The sequence below is a fragment of the Poromitra crassiceps genome (genome assembly GCF_964638095.1).
Source record: "Poromitra crassiceps genome assembly, chromosome: 5".
Taxonomy (NCBI): Eukaryota; Metazoa; Chordata; class Actinopteri; order Beryciformes; family Melamphaidae; genus Poromitra; species Poromitra crassiceps.
The window spans coordinates 63,077,324-63,101,139 of NC_139642.1; the positions used below are offsets into that span (position 1 = coordinate 63,077,324).

Consider the following 23,816-nt stretch of genomic DNA (forward strand, 5'->3'; position numbering starts at 1 on the left):
TCTGCTCTGTGATCCACCCTGCAGTGAGTCAAAGTTAGCTCACTCTGGTGCAGACTGATGCATTCTGCTCTGTGATCCACCCTGCAGTGAGTCAAAGTTAGCTCACTCTGATGTAGACTGATGCATTCTGCTCTGTGATCCACCCTGCAGTGTGTCAAAGTTAGCTCACTCTGATGTAGACTGATGCATTCTGCTCTGTGATCCACCCTGCAGTGAGTCAAAGTTAGCTCACTCTGATGCAGACTGATGCATTCTGCTCTGTGATCCACCCTGCAGTGTGTCAAAGTTAGATCACTCTGATGCAGACTGATGCATTCTGTCCTGTGATCCACCCTGCAGTGAGTCAAAGTTAGCTCACTCTGATGTAGACTGATGCATTCTGCTCTGTGATCCACCCTGCAGTGAGTCAAAGTTAGCTCACTCTGATGTAGACTGATGCATTCTGCTCTGTGATCCACCCTGCAGTGAGTCAAAGTTAGATCACTCTGATGTAGACTGATGCATTCTGCTCTGTGATCCACCCTGCAGTGAGTCAAAGTTAGATCACTCTGATGCAGACTGATGCATTCTGCTCTGTGATCCACCCTGCAGTGTGTCAAAGTTAGCTCACTCTGATGCAGACTGATGCATTCTGCTCTGTGATCCACCCTGCAGTGAGTCAAAGTTAGCTCACTCTGATGTAGACTGATGCATTCTGTCCTGTGATCCACCCTGCAGTGAGTCAAAGTTAGCTCACTCTGATGCAGACTGATGCATTCTGCTCTGTGATCCACCCTGCAGTGAGTCAAAGTTAGCTCACTCTGATGCAGACTGATGCATTCTGCTCTGTGATCCACCCTGCAGTGAGTCAAAGTTAGCTCACTCTGATGCAGACTGATGCATTCTGCTCTGTGATCCACCCTGCAGTGAGTCAAAGTTAGCTCACTCTGATGCAGACTGATGCATTCTGCTCTGTGATCCACCCTGCAGTGAGTCAAAGTTAGCTCACTCTGATGCAGACTGATGCATTCTGCTCTGTGATCCACCCTGCAGTGAGTCAAAGTTAGCTCACTCTGATGCAGACTGATGCATTCTGCTCTGTGATCCACCCTGCAGTGAGTCAAAGTTAGCTCACTCTGATGCAGACTGATGCATTCTGCTCTGTGATCCACCCTGCAGTGTGTCAAAGTTAGCTCACTCTGATGTAGACTGATGCATTCTGCTCTGTGATCCACCCTGCAGTGAGTCAAAGTTAGCTCACTCTGATGTAGACTGATGCATTCTGCTCTGTGATCCACCCTGCAGTGTGTCAAGGTTAGCTCACTCTGATGTAGACTGATGCATTCTGCTCTGTGATCCACCCTGCAGTGTGTCAAAGTTAGCTCACTCTGATGCAGACTGATGCATTCTGCTCTGTGATCCACCCTGCAGTGAGTCAAAGTTAGCTCACTCTGATGCAGACTGATGCATTCTGCTCTGTGATCCACCCTGCAGTGAGTCAAAGTTAGCTCACTCTGATGCAGACTGATGCATTCTGCTCTGTGATCCACCCTGCAGTGAGTCAAAGTTAGCTCACTCTGATGCAGACTGATGCATTCTGCTCTGTGATCCACCCTGCAGTGAGTCAAAGTTAGCTCACTCTGATGCAGACTGATGCATTCTGCTCTGTGATCCACCCTGCAGTGTGTCAAAGTTAGCTCACTCTGATGTAGACTGATGCATTCTGCTCTGTGATCCACCCTGCAGTGAGTCAAAGTTAGCTCACTCTGATGTAGACTGATGCATTCTGCTCTGTGATCCACCCTGCAGTGAGTCAAAGTTAGCTCACTCTGATGTAGACTGATGCATTCTGTCCTGTGATCCACCCTGCAGTGATTTTTTTTTAATAATCAAATAAAATATAATGGAAGTACATGCAGTTGTTTATTTTAATTATGGATCATAATACAATGCAATTCCAAATGCACTTTTATTTTAAAAGTAGCCATACTGAGAAAAAAGAAAGTGAGAAAAAATAAATCATGTATTGCGGAAAAAAGTGATGCATCGAGATGCATCGATAATCGTAATCGAATCGAATCGTAGCCCTCTGAATCGTAATCGAATCGAATTGTGAGGCCAGTGAAGATTCACAGCCCTAAATGAAACGTTCTAATATATTTGGTCGTGGCTACAAAAATGCTCGCTCTGCGTTCTGCACACTGCGCTCTGCAGTGTGAGAGGTTCAAAGACGGCCATCGTCACAGATAGCCTGAGGACGAATTCTGAGAAATCTAGCGTGACAATCTCAGTGTGACTGCTGCTACGACGATGTCTGACAACAACCAATAGAAATGCAGCATGTTCATACAGTATCAGTATAGAAATGCTCGTAGAGGCTAATAACGACGTTACCTCGAGCTCTGTCGCAAACTTGACATCCCCATCGTGGCCTCGGTTCCCGAGCCATGAGCGAGTCCACATTCTCTTCTTCTTGAGATGTTTTTCCACACATAGATTCCACTCTGAAAAGGCCCGTTCTCATTTAGTTTTTCTTCATCTACCACTATAGTGGCGTAGATGGATGATGCACGCTGTGTGCCGTTGGGCGCACACTGACGATGGTAGACTCTTATGTATTGACGCGCGTCTCACCTGCGAGCCAGTAGGTGGCATCATCGTACAGTCGACACACGTCGAACCTGATGTCGTACCCAAGTTTATTAGACCCAAGTGGCACAGTGTGGCCTGCAATGAACTTATGAGATTGCTAAAATATGACAGTCTGTAGGCGGCTTTAGAGATGTAAGAAGCGTTCCATCAGCTGCTGCCATGCGGTCTGTTTAGAACACCGTATAGCTAAAACTAATGATGTGCTGTATTACCACACTCCTTTATCTATTAGCATACAGTATCAGCATTGATTAGTTGCTATGATCACTTTAAACAGGCGATGCAATATGACAAAACACAATGAAAACGTTCCTTCATAGTTAATAACTAATACAAATATAGAGGGTGTCTAAGAAATAGATATAGATTAACGTTACTCAGGGTAACAGGAAAATGTTGCTAACATAGGCACGCAATAATAACTAAGCTATTTTTCAGTGAGAGTACAACAGTCCCAAATCTCAAGTGCGAGTCAAGTCTCAAGACACTGTGTCCAAGTCGAAGTCCCCATCTCTGTCGGTGATATATGACATCATAATAGTAGGAACCTGGAAACCAGGCTGGCCCGTTCCAGAACTGTATGACATCATCAGTGACGTGTCCACTTTCTTTTTCTTTCTTGGGGGCAGACATAGAGAGACACCCTCTTATAGACGCCTCGGCCCCAAAAAACAAATTAGTGTAAATGGTAAAATGGTAAATGGCCTGCATTTATATAGCGCTTTTATCCAAAGCGTTTTACAGTCAGTAGGTACATTCACCCATTCACACACCGATGACGGCAGGTTACCTAGGCTGGCACACCAACGGGAGCAATTCGGGGTTCAGTGTCTTGCCCAAGGACACTTCGACATGCAGAGTGGAGGAGGCGGGAATCGAACCACCAACCTCTTTTATCCAAGGCGATTAGTGGACGATCCGCTCTACCTCCTGAGGTATAGCCGCCCCATAGTCTAATGTGTGTGAATGACGGGAGAGATGATCAGAGGGGCGGAGTTTTCACCACCATCATTACGACAGGAACTCTCTCTTTCCTGAGAGCCTCCTCCAACTTCTCCACAGCTCTCATCACAGTCCCATATGATGAGTGATGGGCATTGGTGGGTGGAGGAGTGTTCAGGGATGGGAAGCTTTGGAGGAGGTGGAGGTGGTGTTCAGTGCATGAGAGCTGCTCCACCTCAATGCTTCTCTTCCTCTGTCTGTTGTTTTCTGCTTCTCTTCGATCGTCTCAATGAGCTCAGCCTGGCCTCTCTGCACAGACTGCATCAGAGCAGTGAAGACCTGCACACTGTCTGCTATCTCTCTGTCTGCATCTTCCTTGCTGAGCTCCACTGAGTGTTTGATCTCCTGAATCTTCAGCTGTCTCTCCTGGATCATCTGCCCAACTTCAGCCTCTGTCTTAGGCCTACTACTCACTGACTTTCTGAACTGAGCAGCCATCTCAGATATGAAAGTATTCACCTGCAAGCTAGGTCTTCTGTCAAAAACCTCTTGACACATGGGACACTGGCATGGGACATTAACATCCCAGTGCTGAGTGATAGTTTTTGCAGTTGTGTCCGCATGGTGTGAACACATCCAGACAGATGGGACATCGAAACTGCTCTTCAGATAGGAGACAGCTGGCAGCAGACATAATATAGACACTGAGAACAAAAGTGAAAGCGTGTGCGGAGTCGTCTCTTTATAACCTCGACAGGGAAGGATTTATGACATCACAATTCAATCTATGACATCGCTGATGATGTCACAATATCTATGACATCGTTAATGCTCAACTGATGACATCACTGATGGCATTATCACCGATGACATCACAATTGCTCTAGTCAATACCATGGAAACGTAAACTGAAACTAGCACGAGTGACATTTGTTTAGGAACCTACAGCAGAACCTAAATCAAACTTCTTTTACGGGTTACTCAGTGTTTTGGATTCGAGTTTACAGATACAGATTAAAATATTTGTAACTTTTGATCTGGGCAAGCTATCTCAGTCATTCAAAGGGTTATATACTGTATATATAGGCTATAGGAGAGTGTTTCTATTTCATGGAAATATATTTAAAAAAAAATGAAAAATGTCAGATTGTGTTTTTGCAGGCCACCACACATATTCTACATCTGCGTGGCTTGCTGGCATGTGAGAAGTGAGTCTTCATTAGTCTGTGTCTGTGCGGTGTGTGTGTGTGTGGTGTGTGTGTGTGTGTGTGTGTGTGTGTGTGTGGTGTGTGTGTGTGTGTGTGTGTGTGTGTGTGTGTGTGTCTGTGCGTTGCTGCCTGCCTTTGTCATGCCGATGCAGCGAGACAAAGCAGCCGGACAGAGATGTGGAGGAAGCTATTCACACGCCAACGGCTGCTGACACTTCACCCACATCCACTCCCGCCTCAGCTTCTTTCCCACAGTGAGAAGAAGGCTCATCTCCCTCCGGTAACCGTCCATAAGGACCTGCTGTACTGTGGATATACTCTATGATGTGGTTTCATGTGCGTCTCGTCAATGCTTTTCTTTAATTAGTTGTTGTTTGTTGTAATCGCACTATGTTTACTGCGGGTGATGTGGTCTGAATGTGTGTGATGCGCTTTATCGTGATGCGCTTTACTGTTTGTGTGTGATGTAACTATGAAGCAGTGGCTTTTACATGGTCGCGTGGCATTTGAAAATTCTATTCTATTCTATTCACAGACAAGACATGAGAGAAACAACACATATTGTCTCTCACTATAACATATTCATTTCTTAACCAACCTAAACGTAGGCTAATCCCAATCTTAATTCTAAACCTTAACCCTAAACTATCCATAACCTTGACCCTTGCCTGAACATAAAACCAAAGCAGCCTCGTCGACAGAATAAAATGTCTGCCTTGCATATTACTGCAATCCACAGATACGTAGAATATGAACATTTCTGAGAATCTGAACCAAAGTAACGTTGCATGAGATCACGTTTCTAGATATGTGTATATGGATCTGCTCATCTGCCTGATCTGCTCAACTGGCCACAGTGGATGATGCACGAGCAGGTCCACCATCTTGGATAGTGGCTACCCCACGTGGACAAACCATATTAGCAGGGGTGCCCAAATTCTTTCCCATGAAGGGCCAAAACTCAATCTGGGTGGAGGGCCGAGGGCCAAAAATAAACGTTGTGGAATTACATTAAAATGTATTGTGTTTTATAGAAAATTAACATTCTAAATCTAAAATAACATTTCAATATAATAATCTACTTTATATATGTTTGGTAATTGTAATAATTTGCAAATTGTTATATATATTTAAAAAAACATCTGCATTTGTGGGGAGCTTAAACATTTAATCACTAAACACCCAGTTAAAAACAGTTGTATTTTCCAACCTTTGTAATCAAGAGAGAAATTTAACTTAATTCACAACTTGAAAAATCCTCAAGGTACTTTGAAAATCAGCTTTATTGTCCATCTTTTGTAAACAATTTGCCATGACAATTTGCAGGGATGCAATCTCAGGAGTGAACAAAGTATCCACAGCCACATTCAGACACTGTTTCACAAAGTCACCACATGAAAAAGCTCGTCCACCCTTTGCAAGCAGTGCAGATATCTGATAACTTGCCTGAGTTGCATTCTGGATAAAAAATCTAAAAAAAAAAAAAAAAAAAATCCGTGGCGGGCCAAAACAAACTGAGCCCGCGGGCCCCAAATTGGTCAGCACTGCATATTAGCATTGCGTTTGACTATCCGATTTGCATCCCCCCCGGCATTTGTTTACTTTGCGGAAGTTAAAAGTTTAAATTTACGTTGAGATTGTACGTATTAACACACATTAATTAGACATTTTATTCTGGTGATTGATTGGGTTGACCAAATTCTAATATGAAACCTAACCCGGCCTCTCACTGATTATAACTCTGCTCAATGTGTGCTGCTCCACTCTGGAGCTCTCCATGGTGCTGAACCAGTGTTGAGGCATTTTGGCCACTAATTAGCCATTTTTGCCTATTTAGTCAGCCCTAATTACAGAATTATAAAATCCGGCTCCGTTAGGTCAGAATGCTCTTTACACTCCCTGAAAGATTCAGCCCGATCGCATGTAAAATGGCATAACTGTGGCCGGACACAATTCTGCTCCCTCCCTCCCTCCCTCCCTCCCTCCCTCACACACACACAGACACTTTACATTCTTATTATAGGATACAAGTACGAGAACACACACACACACAAGCATACACACACACACACACACACACACACACACACACACACACACATGCTGCTGACACGTGGACCCTAGCACAGGACTGTACAAGGCTCTGGCCGCTCCCTCTCTTAAGCTGCAATTATGATAAATGTACCCATTAATCCACTAATGATGGTAATAAAATGTGTGTGTGTGTGTGTGTGTGTGTGTGTGTGTGTGTGTGTGTGTGTGTGTGTGTGTGTGTGTGTGTGTGTGTGTGTGTGCGCGTGCGTGCGCGTGTGTGCGTGCGTGCCTGTGTGTGTGTGTGTGTGTGTGTGTGTGAGCAAGTAGTCTGTCCAAGCCATCATCAGCTAGCTGAAGAGGCACACTGGCCCAAGTGATGAGCACTTAAAGGGGCCACTTTGCCCATTTTCAACCAGTAGTATCTTATATAAGAATGCCAAGTGTCTGTGTGTGTGTGTGTGTGTGTGTGTGTGTGTGTGTGTGTGTGTGTGTGTGTGTGTGTGTGTGTGTGTGTGTGTCTGTGTGTGTGTGTGTGTGTGTGTGTGTGTGTCTGTCTGTCTGCCTGTCTGCCTGTCTGTCTGTGTGAGTGAGCAGAATATTGTCTTCGGCCACAGGCTCACAGCTCTGCCATTTTACGTGTGATTGGGCTGAATCTTTCAGGAAGTGTAAAGAGCCCCCCCTGCAGGTGACCTAACGGAGCTGCATTTTTGAATGAGGTTATGGCTGCATGTGCAGCACTGCACCATGTCTCCACTGTGTGAATCACTTCCTCATCAGCCTGTTTCTACTAAGCTGGATTGTCTGAATTGACCTGATGAAGATACGTCAGCTTAAAGAGGCGGGGCCTGGGTTTAACTGCTGTTAACTAAGCGTTGGCTTCTGTATACGAGGGATCAGCCGAGCAGCATTTTGGTAAACAAACCGCGTCACGACAACGGCAATGGAACCCTATGGAGACCAAGTGGCGCGAGGCTTGTGTGTCTGACTCTAGCCGGCTAACTCTGTTTACATTTTAAAAACTGCGACAGTTCACACAACTTTAACATGACATGCATATATTATACATCAAACTCTTGAGCTAATTCTGCTCTCACTCAGAATGTCAAAATCTAAGCGATATGATGTCTAGTTTTTGAGATATTAACGTTTGTTTGGCACATCTCATACTATTAACTGCCGCGGGGTTCTGGATTTCTGGGTGGCAAGTGACGTCACGCTGATTCGTCCTATATGAGGATATAGAGACACTGCATGAAATAGGCCACGTCCATCACGGGGGAAAAGCCCCGTTCATTTCCACACACCAGCATCATTTTCCTTGAATTAAACATAGCTAACTAAAAGCTGTTGTGTGGTGGGGCTGCGCAGACAACAAATGTAAAAAATCGCCAGTTAAAGTTTTTTTGTACTCCCGAGCAAAACAAGGAAGCCATTGAGAATTGTCGAGAAGAAAAATGTGGATCTAGCTGTCAAGGAAGTAAGTTGGAGTGTTCATCTTCCGTATATACGATCTTTTTGTGCAACACGCAACCATGCACGTGACATAGGAGAACGCCAGGATTGGAGGGGGGGTTCTGTTTTCCCCCGTCTTGGGCGTGGCTTCTGAATGATGACGCGTTACGCAGTGTCTCTATATCAGCCTAAAGAGGCGGGGCCTGTGTTTCTGTATGTGTGTTGTTTAATCACCGCTTCACATTCAACACTCTCCACAAAGCTGCTTTGTTGGGAAACAAAGATGAGGGGTTAGCCCCGCCCATTCAAAAATAATGCCTGTAGAATTGGGAGCCATGAATTCTCCTCTTCACCTCCCCCCCCCCCTCTCTCCTCAGCCAGTGGTTGGTTCCAGTACTCCCACCCCCCCCCCCCACTCCGACCCAGTGGTTGGTTCCAGTACCCCCCCCCCCCCACTCCGACCCAGTGGTTGGTTCCAGTACCCCCCCCCCCCCCCACTCCGACCCAGTGGTTGGTTCCAGTACTCAGTAGTTCTGTGATGAAGTGTGGATGTGAAGAGTTTGGTGCAGCACAGAGTGGAGAGGTAAGGTGTCTGATGGCTGCTGTTAAGCCTATCCTGTTACAGCAAGTACAGGCCCAATACATCCACACACACACACACACACGCACACGCACGCGCGCACACACACACACACGCGCACACGCACGCGCGCACACACACACACACACACACACGCGCACACGCACACACACACTCAAAATGATTATTTCACGTCTTTATCACATCAAATCAACCAAAATGATGATTAGTGAGTGCATTCTACAGAAGGGAGGCACATTGAAATACAATTACAATGTCACCAGTTTCCAGCACATTCTTGAAAATCCAAGCACTTTTCAAAGCTTGAAAATATCACATTAAAATGAAGCGTTTTCAAGGATTTCCAGCACCCGGAGTTCGTCTCAGTTGGGCTTTTGGAGGCCTTTCTTTTCTTTTCTTTTCTTTTCTTTTTTCTGTATAAAGCTGCTGACAGACAATATTTTTGTGCCAATATTCAATATCTTACAATTTACCCATTCACCGCGATTTAGTTTCTGCATGTTCTGCAAACAGGTCGACCATGTTGGATCAAGTTTCCCTCAGAACTCTGATCAAAACCAAAATGCGACCACACTTCAGACGTCCAGACTCCTCTCTCTGACTGAGGAATCTCCGGAGCGCTGTCACGGCATTCCTCCATGTTTTCACTGACCCAAACAACCCCACGCTGCAAGCTGCAAGCACCCAGGAGACTGCTGCTAACAACCCCACGCTACAAGCTGCAAGCACCCAGGAGACTGCTGCTAACAACCCCACGCTACAAGCTGCAAGCACCCAGGAGACTGCTGCTAACAACCCCACGCTACAAACTGCAAGCACCCAGGAGACTGCTGCTAACAACCCCACGCTACAAACTGCAAGCACCCAGGAGACTGCTGCTAACAACCCCACACTGCAAGCTGCAAGCACCCAGGAGACTGCTGCTAACAACCCCACGCTACAAGCTGCAAGCACCCAGGAGACTGCTGCTAACAACCCCACGCTGCAAGCTGCAAGCACCCAGGAGACTGCTGCTAACAACCCCACGCTACAAGCTGCAAGCGCCCAGGAGACTGCTGCTAACAACCCCACGCTACAAGCTGCAAGCGCCCAGGAGACTGCTGCTAACAACCCCACGCTACAAGCTGCAAGCACCCAGGAGACTGCTGCTAACAACCCCACGCTACAAGCTGCAAGCGCCCAGGAGACTGCTGCTAACAACCCCACGCTACAAGCTGCAAGCACCCAGGAGACTGCTGCTAACAACCCCACGCTACAAGCTGCAAGCACCCAGGAGACTGCTGCTAACAACCCCACGCTACAAGCTGCAAGCACCCAGGAGACTGCTGCTAACAACCCCACGCTACAAGCTGCAAGCGCCCAGGAGACTGCTGCTAACAACCCCACGCTACAAGCTGCAAGCGCCCAGGAGACTGCTGCTAACAACCCCACGCTACAAGCTGCAAGCACCCAGGAGACTGCTGCTAACAACCCCACGCTACAAGCTGCAAGCACCCAGGAGACTGCTGCTAACAACCCCACGCTACAAGCTGCAAGCGCCCAGGAGACTGCTGCTAACAACCCCACGCTACAAGCTGCAAGCACCCAGGAGACTGCTGCTAACAACCCCACGCTACAAGCTGCAAGCACCCAGGAGACTGCTGCTAACAACCCCACGCTACAAGCTGCAAGCACCCAGGAGACTGCTGCTAACAACCCCACGCTACAAGCTGCAAGCGCCCAGGAGACTGCTGCTAACAACCCCACGCTACAAGCTGCAAGCACCCAGGAGACTGCTGCTAACAACCCCACGCTACAAGCTGCAAGCACCCAGGAGACTGCTGCTAACAACCCCACGCTACAAGCTGCAAGCACCCAGGAGACTGCTGCTAACAACCCCACGCTACAAGCTGCAAGCGCCCAGGAGACTGCTGCTAACAACCCCACGCTACAAGCTGCAAGCACCCAGGAGACTGCTGCTAACAACCCCACGCTACAAGCTGCAAGCACCCAGGAGACTGCTGCTAACAACCCCACGCTACAAGCTGCAAGCACCCAGGAGACTGCTGCTAACAACCCCACGCTACAAGCTGCAAGCGCCCAGGAGACTGCTGCTAACAACCCCACGCTACAAGCTGCAAGCACCCAGGAGACTGCTGCTAACAACCCCACGCTACAAGCTGCAAGCACCCAGGAGACTGCTGCTAACAACCCCACGCTACAAGCTGCAAGCACCCAGGAGACTGCTGCTAACAACCCCACGCTACAAGCTGCAAGCACCCAGGAGACTGCTGCTAACAACCCCACGCTACAAGCTGCAAGCACCCAGGAGACTGCTGCTAACAACCCCACGCTACAAGCTGCAAGCACCCAGGAGACTGCTGCTAACAACCCCACGCTACAAGCTGCAAGCGCCCAGGAGACTGCTGCTAACAACCCCACGCTACAAGCTGCAAGCACCCAGGAGACTGCTGCTAACAACCCCACGCTACAAGCTGCAAGCGCCCAGGAGACTGCTGCTAACAACCCCACACTACAAGCTGCAAGCACCCAGGAGACTGCTGCTAACAACCCCACGCTACAAGCTGCAAGCACCCAGGAGACTGCTGCTAACAACCCCACACTGCAAGCTGCAAGCACCCAGGAGACTGCTGCTAACAACCCCACGCTACAAGCTGCAAGCACCCAGGAGACTGCTGCTAACAACCCCACGCTACAAGCTGCAAGCACCCAGGAGACTGCTGCTAACAACCCCACGCTACAAGCTGCAAGCACCCAGGAGACTGCTGCTAACAACCCCACGCTACAAGCTGCAAGCACCCAGGAGACTGCTGCTAACAACCCCACGCTACAAGCTGCAAGCACCCAGGAGACTGCTGCTAACAACCCCACGCTACAAGCTGCAAGCACCCAGGAGACTGCTGCTAACAACCCCACGCTACAAGCTGCAAGCACCCAGGAGACTGCTGCTAACAACCCCATGCTACAAGCTGCAAGCACCCAGGAGACTGCTGCTAACAACCCCACGCTACAAGCTGCAAGCACCCAGGAGACTGCTGCTAACAACCCCACGCTACAAGCTGCAAGCACCCAGGAGACTGCTGCTAACAACCCCACGCTACAAGCTGCAAGCGCCCAGGAGACTGCTGCTAACAACCCCACGCTACAAGCTGCAAGCACCCAGGAGACTGCTGCTAACAACCCCACGCTACAAGCTGCAAGCACCCAGGAGACTGCTGCTAACAACCCCACGCTACAAGCTGCAAGCACCCAGGAGACTGCTGCTAACAACCCCACGCTACAAGCTGCAAGCACCCAGGAGACTGCTGCTAACAACCCCACACTGCAAGCTGCAAGCACCCAGGAGACTGCTGCTAACAACCCCACGCTACAAGCTGCAAACGCCTAGGAGACTGCTGCTAACAACCCCACGCTGGAAGCTGCAAGCACCCAGGAGACTGCTGCTAACAACCCCACACTGCAAGATGCAAGCACCCAGGAGACTGCTGCTAACAACCCCACACTGCAAGCTGCAAGCACCCAGGAGACTGCTGCTAACAACCCCACACTACAAGCTGCAAGCAAGTATAGAGGGAGACTTTCTCTGTCTTTCAGCTGCTGCCTTCTGCAGACTTGTAGGCTACTCAAATTGCGGGTGTGTGTTTCAGGTAGAAAAATGCAAACATGCATTTTCAATCTTCGTGTGTTACAATTGTGAAAACGTGAGCTTTTGAAGCCTAAATTTGGAAAAAGTCACGGAAAGATGAGATCATAGCATGTCCTTTACAGGCTGCTTCACAAAGAACACACACAGGGCCGAGTCCTTTACAGGCTGCTTCACAAAGAACACACACAGGGCAGAGTCCTTTACAGGCTGCTTCACAAAGAACACACAGGGCAGAGTCATTTACAGGCTGCTTCACAAAGAACACACAGGGCAGAGTCCTTTACAGGCTGCTTCACAAAGAGCTGTAAACATCGGGCTGTCCCCGAATACCATATTTGGGCTTCCAAGCTTGAGTGACAAGTATTCAAATAGATTTGAAGCTTCGGTTGCGGGACAATGACAACAATGAGAGGCGAGGAGAAGAATTGGACTTAAAAAATGGATTTAAAAATGTATAAATTACAGCCATAACCCATACAAATGTAAGTTTCTCATACGTACAGTAGGCTCCGGTACTGTCACAGCTTCAGTGCTGGTTAGGTACGTTAGACGAGAGCTGTGGCACTGATATGTCACAGGCACAATGTCCTTGTCTAAGATAACAAGTAATAATAATTTATGTTGATGCATAATGAATAATGTTGGATTACTATTTCAAAAGAAATGTAAGAAGAAAAACAAAGCATTCGGATACTGAGTTGGAAATCGATTACCAACGGCATCGAAGCTTCGAAGCATTTGGGTCAGCCCTAAAATGGATGAGTGTTTAGTCCTGTCATGAAGAAACATGCTAATAACACGCTGCTCTGACATGTGCTTGGCATGTTCGTGTTCAACACCGAGACGGCTCTGTGTGTGTGTGTGTGTGTGTGTGTGTGTGTGTGTGTGTGTGTCTGTGTGTGTGTGGGCAGAGGGCAGGATAATGCTCTTTAAGTAGTAATTGTGTTTGTAGTGTTTCCAGCAGCTCGGGGCTGATTTATGAGGCTTGCCAAGGCCGGGCTAACAAGGTCCATAAATCCTCCCCTCCACCTCGCTCCTGTTCATCACCTTGGGACAAGCACACCAGGTTAACGTGTGTGTGTGTGTGTGTGTGTGTGTGTGTGTGTGTGTGTGTGTGTGTGTGTGTGTGTGTGTGTGTGTGTGTGTGTGTGCGTGCGTGCTGTTTGTACACATTTACTGTATTTCACAACGTCACGTGCTGCTTGTAGATTGCTCCACATCGTATTTTGTCTCTTGCGTACAAGTTAAATCAGTCTCTGTCAAAACGTAATTGCATATAAAGTGTTTAACATTTTTTTAATGTATTTTTATTGGCTTTATAGTGTAATATTGCTGCTCTAGCGTGAGGTTTCTGACTCGATTTTTTTCCCCGAGGGCTGAGAACCAGACAAGTATGTGACATTTTTGGGCAAAAATGAGTTCCATATATCAAATGGAAGCTGACCACACTGAACTATTTGGAGCAGAATTACGCCCTTTTGGCCCCAAATACTTCAGGCCCTCATTCATTTCTTCCAAGATAGAAAAATACTTTTTTCAATGAATATCAAAACATTGACAAACATTGTTGTCATCCACTTGTTTATAGGTTTTCATATAGAGCTAAACAGGCACGTGACTTTTAAATCCAAATATAACGAGTTTTAAGGCTCGAACCAAACCAAAAAGTCTTCCAGAGAATCCTGAGTGACCATCAAATATTTGGTTTAAGCGAGAACCAAAAATAATGGGGCAAACAATCCCCCAACCCCCCCCCCCCCCCCCCACCGTTGTTATTTTTTGATTTAATTTAATCAACAAATTCAGGACAAAGTATGGTGATTTTTTGTTTTGGCTCTCCTGTAAAGTTAGTCAAATATCACTTACGCTCGGCCCCTGATTCTCAAACCTCCTTCTTGTTTTTCCTCTGCCACTATTTTTAGAATTGAGGGTGTAATGCTGACCTGCAGCCTCTGGATGTACTCAACCTCCCAGAGACCTCCTCCTCTTCAACTGGCTGCTAACAACCTCCCAGAGAGCTATCCTCTTCAACTGGCTTCTAACAGCTAGCCTGACCCTTCAATGACCTCTGACCCTGACACTTGACCTCTGCCTCAGCCCAGGCCATAACAGGTTATCTCCCTCCTCTATTGTCCAGGTGCTTTCTGTCCAACAGCTAAGCAGAGATGGAGAAATGACATGTACATATTATTTACCTAAAGAGGCCATGAAACATTTGATCACATGACTCTAGTTCATTTGCATTTCAGGACACTGCTTTCAAGTTTGAAATTGACCTAGATTTGACCTTTTCGCCAACTAGGGCGCTGCTAGATGATGTCACTAGGTTGACTGTACAGTACAGTAGATGATGTCACTAGGTTGACTGTACAGTACAGTAGATGATGTCACTAGGTTGACTGTACAGTACAGTAGATGATGTCACTAGGTTGACTGTACAGTACAGTAAGGATTTGGAACATTTTGATGAATCAAAACGACCACAATCCAAGTCAGAAACACAACAGCATTATGCTGCGAGCCAGGACGAGCTGGCGTGCGGGCACCATACTCGCACGCGCACAAGCAGCTGCCTGGCAACAGCAGAGCTGTTCGTTGCTTTGTAACGGAAACTCATAAAAGTCACTTGAAAACGGCAACCTGGACAATTTATCGGTCAGATCAGCCTCGAGATGCCCAGGAAGGATTCTGGATGAATTATCGCATGTTATTGTGGCATGTTTGGTCGTCTTTTGGCTTACATTGGCTGCAGGGAAATGGATGAGGATATTCACGTTAGGAACTACCCTGCTTCTCCTGTATTGTACGGTACCGTGTAATGCCTGGGGTTGACCAAACTGAACAGTCAAATAATGTTCCATGAGCATAACCGTAATGTTAGGCATATTTACGACTGTTACATTCATTATCCACACAAGACGGTAACGTTATTAGTGGAGCTGGGTGGTAATTTCTATAAATGTAAATACATTTTAGTTAGCCGTGATTAGCATCAAGCTACCGTTTTAATAATGTGAGGTCTCACGGCAGCTAACTGCAGTCAGAGCCTTCTCCCCGGTACCGTGTAATACCTGGAGTTGACCAAACTGAACAGTCACACAATGTTCCATAAACATAACAGTAGTTACGTTAGTATATTTACGACTGTTACACATTATCAACACGAGACGGTAACGTTATTAGTGGAGCTGGGTGGTAATTTATATAAATGTAAATATATTAGTTAGCCGCATATAGCATCAAGCTAACGTTATATTAGGCAGTCTCACCACTGCAGCTAACTGCACTCAGTCAAACAATGTTCCATGACCATAAGCATAGCGGTAGTAACGTTAGGCATATTTGCGACTGTTGTATTACTCCACACAAGACTGTTATTATTACAATAATGTTATTAGCGGAGTTTCCGACCAGGTGGTAAATTGTAAAATTATCTAGGTACAATGCATGAAAACTGGGAGAGTGCAAGACAGATATTTGTGTTAAAATGTAGGGAGTGAAAGTAACAAGTTGTCAGACAGATAAATACTCAGTCAGCCTGAAAATCCTTCTTAAGTACAGTAACAAAGTATTTGTACTTAGTTACTTCACATCTCTGCAGCAGCCCACCACACACAATGGCATCTAAACGCGGTTCAAATCAAATGAAAAGGCTTTGGGCTCAGCCAGAGAACCCACAACACAATCTGGACCTCTGACTCTGAGATGGATAAAGGCCGTGGGTTCAGAAAAGAAGTTCTAGCTCCTATTAAATGTAATAACACAGCAGGATCACAACTGACCTCTTTGGCCGTGGAGCAATTTGATCAAAAGCTGTAGATCTTAGTTGCCATATATACCTGCCAACATTGGGCTGTGAAAAAGAGACAGATTTTCTGGGGTATCTGTGAATGGCCTACCCTCAACATCCCCCCCCCCCATGCCAAATAACACCACAAATTAATAGAATAAATAAAGTAAATTACTTTTAATTAGTTTTAAAATCAGGGCTCACAGTAAAATAAATAATACTATTGGTAAAATAAACATACAAAATGTAGCCTATAAAAGATGTGATCAAAAGTCAACATCTAAAACGACAACTAAAACAACTTGCTAAACGCATGGTGTTGGCTGATGTGGCTAGCGTTTAGAAACGGGAAGGTCTCGCACCAAGTGGACTGAAATTGGGAAGCATATTTCTTCTTCTTGGGACCTGTTTCATCCTTAAGTGTCAAAGTGAGCGGAGCCCATTGACTGTATACATATTTCCCCCAAAATCCCAAATCAGTAACAAGTTTAGCAATCAGGCGCGCCGCCGCCCACCCTACCTCACACGCGCAAGCGCGCACGCACACACGCACGCATGCACACAGACAGACAGACAGACAGACAGACGCACGCGCACACACACACACACACACACACACACACACACACACACACACACACGCAGCTCCCAATGACCAGGACTCATATTACGACTTATTAACAATGACTCTTTTTCCCACTAAGGAGGTTTTCTTGCTGGGGGATAAACAGCCTTTTTATTTGACAGTTCAGCACTAGAATGTGGGATCTCAGAGCAATTAGCAAGTGAGAGAGAGAAAGCCCAGTGTCGACTAAATGAAACTTCTTTTTGCCATGGTAAGCAGTAGCACTGCAGCACTTCAGAGCATCAGTTTGAAAAGTATATTTGGAGGTTGATTATTTGCCTCCCTGGTTAAAGTTTGAGTGGAGCTGACAGGTCGAAATCCATTTTTCTCTCCACACCCTGTGAAATATCTCAAATCCTTCAAGAATCTGGGCAATGCCAAGAGTGCAACCTGCCAAACAATCCATCAACAACATTGTTTGACATGATCATTATTTGAAAACTAGCATGATAGTTTATATATATATATATATATATATATATATATATATAGGGCGAAGAAACATTATCAGTAAACAAGCACTTGCTGTTTACTGAGCTTTTCCCCAAAGGAGAAGAAAAAGCACACTAGACTGTGAAGCACTTTAATTTATTTTAATTATTTTCCTATTTAGCAGGCAGGTCAATTACCAACAAATTTGCAGTCGGCCTGGCAATTGAAATGACAAAAGCAAAAAGACCTTGGTAAAAAAGTCTCTAGCAGAGTTTCAAGGACTCCTCCTCTAGCTAAGCAGTATAGAAGACCAGAGGACATGGACTGACTGTTCTCCCATTCTCATTCCACAACACATTCCCAGAATGGGATGAAGAATCACTCGTGTGGGGAGCGAGGCTTGCTGGGGATCTAAAGGCAATTCGAAGGCATCAAGATAATTTACCATCGCCCTCGGAGACGAGGGGATGCGGTTTCACTGTTGTTTCCTCTCTGTCCTCTGCTCTCCTCTAAACCTTCCTCAGTTCAAGTAGAGACTGCACATCCCCATAAATCATGGGCCGACATGAGGCAGATCACTCAGCATGCCAAGGTCATACTAGAACTAGTAACATGAGGCAGATCACTCAGCATGCCAAGGTCATAATAGCACCTACTAGTAACCCTCGTTTCTTTCTTTCCGCCTCAACTCTCTTGTAGGCCTGCAACTAACGGTTCATTTCATTATCGATTCATCCGAAGATTATTTTCTTGACTAATCCATTAGTCGTTTGGTCTGATGATGTCCTCAAATGTCTTATTTTGTCCTGATCAACAGTCGCATCATCTTTTTACTGTCAGAGAAGACTAAAGAAACCAGACAATATTCACATTTAAGAAGCTGGAACGAGATAATTTTGGTGTTTTTTCCCCCCATATAAATTATTTAAAAACAGCTCTACTCAGTTGTGTCACCACCACCTATTAAAGTGGAAGGAAGCGGGCCTGGCCGACTGGACTTCAGAGCCAGAATACCTCAAAGTGGGACATCAGACAGGCCCTGTCCAAACTGTCCAGGTGTCTCCAGGCCATAGCCAGAGAGACTGAATAGCCAGAGAGACTGAAGGGGACAGGGAGGGGACCTACCACCTCAGGCAGAACTGACATGACAACTGGACTAAAGGCAAATAAAGAGTTCAGTGGGGTAATTCAATCTGGCAGTGAAGCTCTTCCAGACTCAAGCTAAGCTCATAAATCACCGGTCTAAAGCTTTTTAAGAACTCCCATATCCCACACCGAGCAGCCTGATCCACAATTAGACTCTTTGTCAGCGGCTGGACAGGCTGTCCAGAGAATCTCACTCTCCCTCATCACAGTCCAGACAAGACTTATAAGGTCCAGTACCATTATACACAGACAAGTTAATCAGCTTAAGAGGATGAACAGCACATTAAACGTAACGAACTGTGTTCCAGTCTGTCCAATTTCAAACGCTCGTAAATCCCAAGAATAAAGCAAGATGAATCAAAAGCATGCGTTTAGAAGATGTTCAGAGGGAACTTACCCATCTCGTCGTCAATGGCGAAGCGGCCTAGCCCGCTCCCGTCACGGATGGAGTACTGGATCTCTCCGTCTCGGCCGACGTCGTCGTCTTGGGCGGTGACTTGGAGGACGGTAGTTCCCATTCGTGCGTTCTCCTTAACTGTTCCCGTCAAGGCGAAGTGGGAGAAGTATGGAGCGTAAAGGTTTTCATTCACGTCCACCACCTCCAGCTCCACAAAGGTGACGGAGAGGAGAGAGACAGGTCTCCCCTTGTCCTTAGCCCTCACGGTAAGGTTGTAGAACTGCTGGGTCTCGTAGTCCAGCTCCTTGGTCAGCCAAATAGCCCCGCTGGTTTTGTCCACCTCAAACTTCCCGTTGTAGTCATTGACTAGGGAGTACCGGACCTGGCCTCCCAACCCCAGATCTGGATCCTGGGTTTCCAACCAGGCCACAACAGTTCCAACTGGAAGATCTTCCAGAGCCCTGGCATTGTAGACACTGGGGATGAACAGCGGGGGACAGTCGTTGACATCCTCCAATGTGATCTTCAGAGAGGTCACAGAGAACCTCTGGTTCCCTTTCTCTGCCTTGTCTCGAGCCTCAATTTTCAGGTTGAAAGCAGAGACAAACTCTCTGTCTAGCTGCCCGGCAACATAGACTATACCGTTAGTGCTGTTGATACCAAATTGGGTGGTGCTGGTCAAAACAGAATATATAATCTCCCCATTAGGTCCAAGATCTTTGTCAGTGGCCTCGACCTGGATGACATCAGTGCCTATGGCCGTGTTTTCTAGTAGGACAGTTCTGTAGCCTCCTTCTTGCACAAACTGGGGTGCGTTATCATTGGCGTCCTCTATGTAGACAGTAAGCAAACGCCAGGCAGCTTTCTGTGGCGAGCCGAGGTCAAAGATAGTGAAGTTGAGGAGATAGCGATCTCTCTTCTCTCTGTCCATGGGCAGGAAGACACTGATAAGGCCAGTCTCCATGTCAATGGTAAAACAGCTGTCTGTGTTTCCATCTGAAATGGAGTAGAGGATCTGACCATTGAAACCTGCATCCCCATCGTAGGCAGTGACCTTGAAAACACTGGAGCCGACCTTCACATCTTCCCGCACTGCTATATCTGTGGGGAGGGCTTTATCAAACTGCGGGGTTTGTCGATTGACAGAGAAAAGGTCAATAAAACCTTCCTCGATTTTGGGCTTGGTGCTAGCTTTGGACTTTTTGAGTAACTTTTCAGCTAACTTTTGGGCTACCCTGGTCTCTTTGCAGTTGAAGCTTTTAGGAGGAGATTTCCCATGAACAATTGAGATGTTAACAAACATAGGATCAGAAAAGTTCTCACCATCTGTGGCAGTTATTTTGAGACTAAAAACCCCATTCTTTGGACTGGCAGTTGCAAGGGGCCGTCGCAGTGTAAGTACCCCTGAATCAGGGTTGAGGTCGAAGAACCCCCATTCGTTCCCTGAAAGTATCTTATATTTCACTAGCTCTAATTCATCTATATCGATTGCAGACATTGTGGTGATCACTTCATCCACTGGAAAATCCCTAGAAACCACCCCCTGACATGCTACCTTCTCAAACAAGGGCTGGTTATCATTCACATTCTCCAGGTGGATTGTTACATTGACTTCACTTTCTCGCCTGTAAGGTGACCCCCAGTCAGACGCCCGGACCACAAACGCAAAGCTCTCTGATGACGATTCAAAGTCCAACTCTTTAGTGGTGCTGATGATACCGGTGAACTGGTTGATTTTGAAGGGTAGGAGCTGAAGACTGGAAATGCTGTAAGTTATGTATCCATTTTCTCCTCTATCATCGTCCACCGCCGAGACCGTTAGAACATTGGTCCCAACCGGCACACTCTCATTGACAAAAACCTCATAAGATGATTGAGCAAATGTTGGGGTGTTGTCATTAGCATCCTCAACGGTGACCCGGACTTTCACTCTGAGCTTACTATCGACTTCCAAGACCTCGAGATTAAAGGCACCCTGGGACGCCTGGGTGAACCAGCGGGCGGTGGAGATGACACCCGTTAACGTGTTCATCTGGAAGTAGGCCGAATCTGCTGAAGGGGTCAGGATATACTCTGCATCGTCAGGCTCTGGGCTGATTTTAACAGCCTCGACTATCGTCCCTGGGGGTGAAATTTCATTCAGACTAATTTCATAAGACTCCTTTTCAAATTTAGGATCTACGGTCTGGGACTTCCTGACCATAAGGTGGACAACCTTGACAGCAGAGAACTTCTGTGGGGTGCCCCTGTCTTTAGCCTGCAGTGTGAGGTTATAGCCATTAGGGTAACTCTCCCAGTCTACTGACTCGGAGGCCTTTATTGCAAACTCGCCGTCTTCAGATCTTTCTAGGGAAAACTGCTCAGAGGGGTCTCCAGCCACAATGTCCACCGAGTCTATTTCTCCATTTAAACCTTCATCCAGATCTTCCACAGTGACCACGGCGTACACAGGGTCTTTATCCAACCACGAGGGGATGTGGGTTACCACACTCATCGCCGGGACATGCTCATTCACACGCTCCACATGGACAAAGAGCTTGGCTGTGCTGCTGACCCCGTTATTTCCATAGAGCTTCATGCCTCGGTCCACCGCCTGGATCTCCAAGTCGTATCGGTTCTGCTCGTCCACATTGAGCTTCCCGCTGAGGGAAACCACCCCGCTGGTTGGATGCACTGTGAAGAGCTCCATTTTCTCCTTAAAGAAGTAGTAAAACTCCCCGTTGGAGCCAATATCCGCATCGGTGGCAGTGACTTGTGCTATGCTAGTCCTGAGAGGGGTGCTCTCCGCAATGGTAACGGAATACGTGGTGGGGGAGAACAAAGGTCGGAGGTCATTCATATCCAAGACCTGGATACTGACTTTGGCCCAGGTTTCGAGGAGGGCCTCCCCTTTGACGGAGGCCTTCACCGTCAACACGTAATTATCCTGAATCTCCCGGTTCAAGATGGCCGCATTGCCCCCCTTAGTCCTTATGCGCAGGAAGCAGAAGTCGCCCAGCACGTACTCCTCGGCTTTGAAGAAGCCGTCATCGTCGCCCGAGGTGATTCTGTAGCGGATGTCCCAGGAGCGCATGGCCAGGCGGATGCCCATCTTCACTTTACTGTTGGCGTAGGTGCGCGCCGCCGAGTTCTCGTACACCGTGGCGTGGTACACAGCCTGAGTGAAAGTGAAGCCAGGGCCATGCTGGGGGGACCCCTGAGGGTCCTGGCCGCGGCAGGGCGGCGGCTGGAAGAGCAGCAGCAACAGCAGCAGGGCCAGGCCGAGGAGAGGGGCCCGCACACCTGCCCACTGGCCCATGTTCACATCCATTCCATCATCACTCCGTCCTGAAACACAAGAGAGAAAAACAGAGCGAGAGAGAGAACAGTTAGCCACAGAAGGGAGGGATTTACAAAAGTATAGGTTCTGAAATGTACTCAAACGTATAAAAGTAAAAAAAAGTATTTCTACCGGCTGTTTCTGTGCAAAGCTAACTGAACCTCATGCCATATTCATATCATTCTAAGACTATTAAACTTAAAAGACCCATCCAAACATGTTTTAAGATGTATTAAAAACTCTACTTTGATTAATAATTTGTGTGAAATATTGTTCCCACAAAAAAAAATCAATTATGTATCTCATTAAAATCCTTCAAATGACATCTACTCCTTCTCCCTCATTAGGCTGCATTGTTGATGTGATGTGACACTACACTAGAGACACAGAGACAGAGAGAGGGAGAGAGAGAGAGAGAGAGAGAGAGAACGGTTAGCCACAGGGGGAGGGTGTTTTACAGCAACAAAAGCCATGCCACGTATCCACGACTTGACCTTTGAACTCTCTGGCCTGACAGGCTACTAATTATCCATTGGATCACGACACAGAGATTGATTGGAAGTGCGAGGGGGAGGGGGAGGGGGAGGGGGAGGGGGAGGGGGAGGGGGAGGGGGAGGGGTACGACGGGGTGCACAGTTACCGGGCAACCGAAATGAAGGCTGACATCATCCCCCTGTATGTATGGACTCTGTGGACACTGACAGTCAATTGCAAGTTTCAGAAAAACCAGAGGTGGTTTAGGAAGGAACAAAATAATTGCACGGCTAGCAAAGCGGAGTGTAACGGCACCAGAACACACACCAAAGACAACACAACTCGCCCTGCAGAGCACAGAATAACAGCCTGCCACAATGACCCCAACATAACCCTTTTCCTGAAATACAGGAGAGAACAGCTACTGTACACTATGTTGTTTCAAAAGCAGGTTGTATCTTCAGAGGTAAAAAAGCCAGATGGGTTTTAGAGCTCAGAGTCGGATTTTGTTCACTCTCTTTAAAAAAAGAAAAGAAAGACTATTCTGAAGGAAGCAGCCACAAATATGTGCCAATCCGGGCACTGGGAGGAAGTGTGATCCGGTAAGTGCCATGTTGTGGCGATAGGAGCGCCACAGCGCTCTGCATTCTGATGACTCGCCACTTTCCACCGCAGGCAGCGCACGGAGGGCCGGACGGGAATACAGCGTCGTACATGCTGCTAATAACACACTGCTCAAACACACACACACACACACACACACACACACACACACCAATATACAAACGCTCACCAACACACATAAACACACAGTTTTTTGCGAGGAACACTAACTTCTTTCTCTGTCTAACTTCTGACCTGAAGAGAAGAGAAATGTTAAGTGTTGCCAAACCACCTCAGCTGAAACAATGCAAACCGCCATGGAAGCCCGTATTTAAATACGACGCATCAGCCATGCGGGGAACAAAGGAGAGAGCTGCCAAAAACAACACAACGCTATTTTCATCTGACCTTAAACTGTCATCACATTGTCAAATCTTCAGTTGTGTGTGTGTGTGTGTGTGTGTGTGTTGGGATGTCTTCCCTTCTTGAAAGTGTCTCTGAGAATAGTCCAACTCA

At 47.0% G+C, this 23,816-nt stretch overlaps 1 protein-coding gene across 2 annotated transcripts in view; it reads right to left on the reverse strand.

Moving 5' to 3' along the window:
• Positions 1 to 22,214, reverse strand: part of fat3a (FAT atypical cadherin 3a) — a gene marked incomplete at both ends in the record, with an annotated part of 251,969 nt that extends 229,755 nt beyond the window's left edge. For both annotated transcript variants that reach the window (XM_083637169.1, XM_083637168.1), the window contains one exon: positions 18,905 to 22,214. In XM_083637169.1, coding sequence (XP_083493295.1) covers positions 18,905 to 22,214 — 3,310 coding nt within the window. The remainder of the gene's footprint in view (positions 1 to 18,904) is intronic.
• Between the last annotated feature and the right edge of the window lie 1,602 nt (positions 22,215 to 23,816).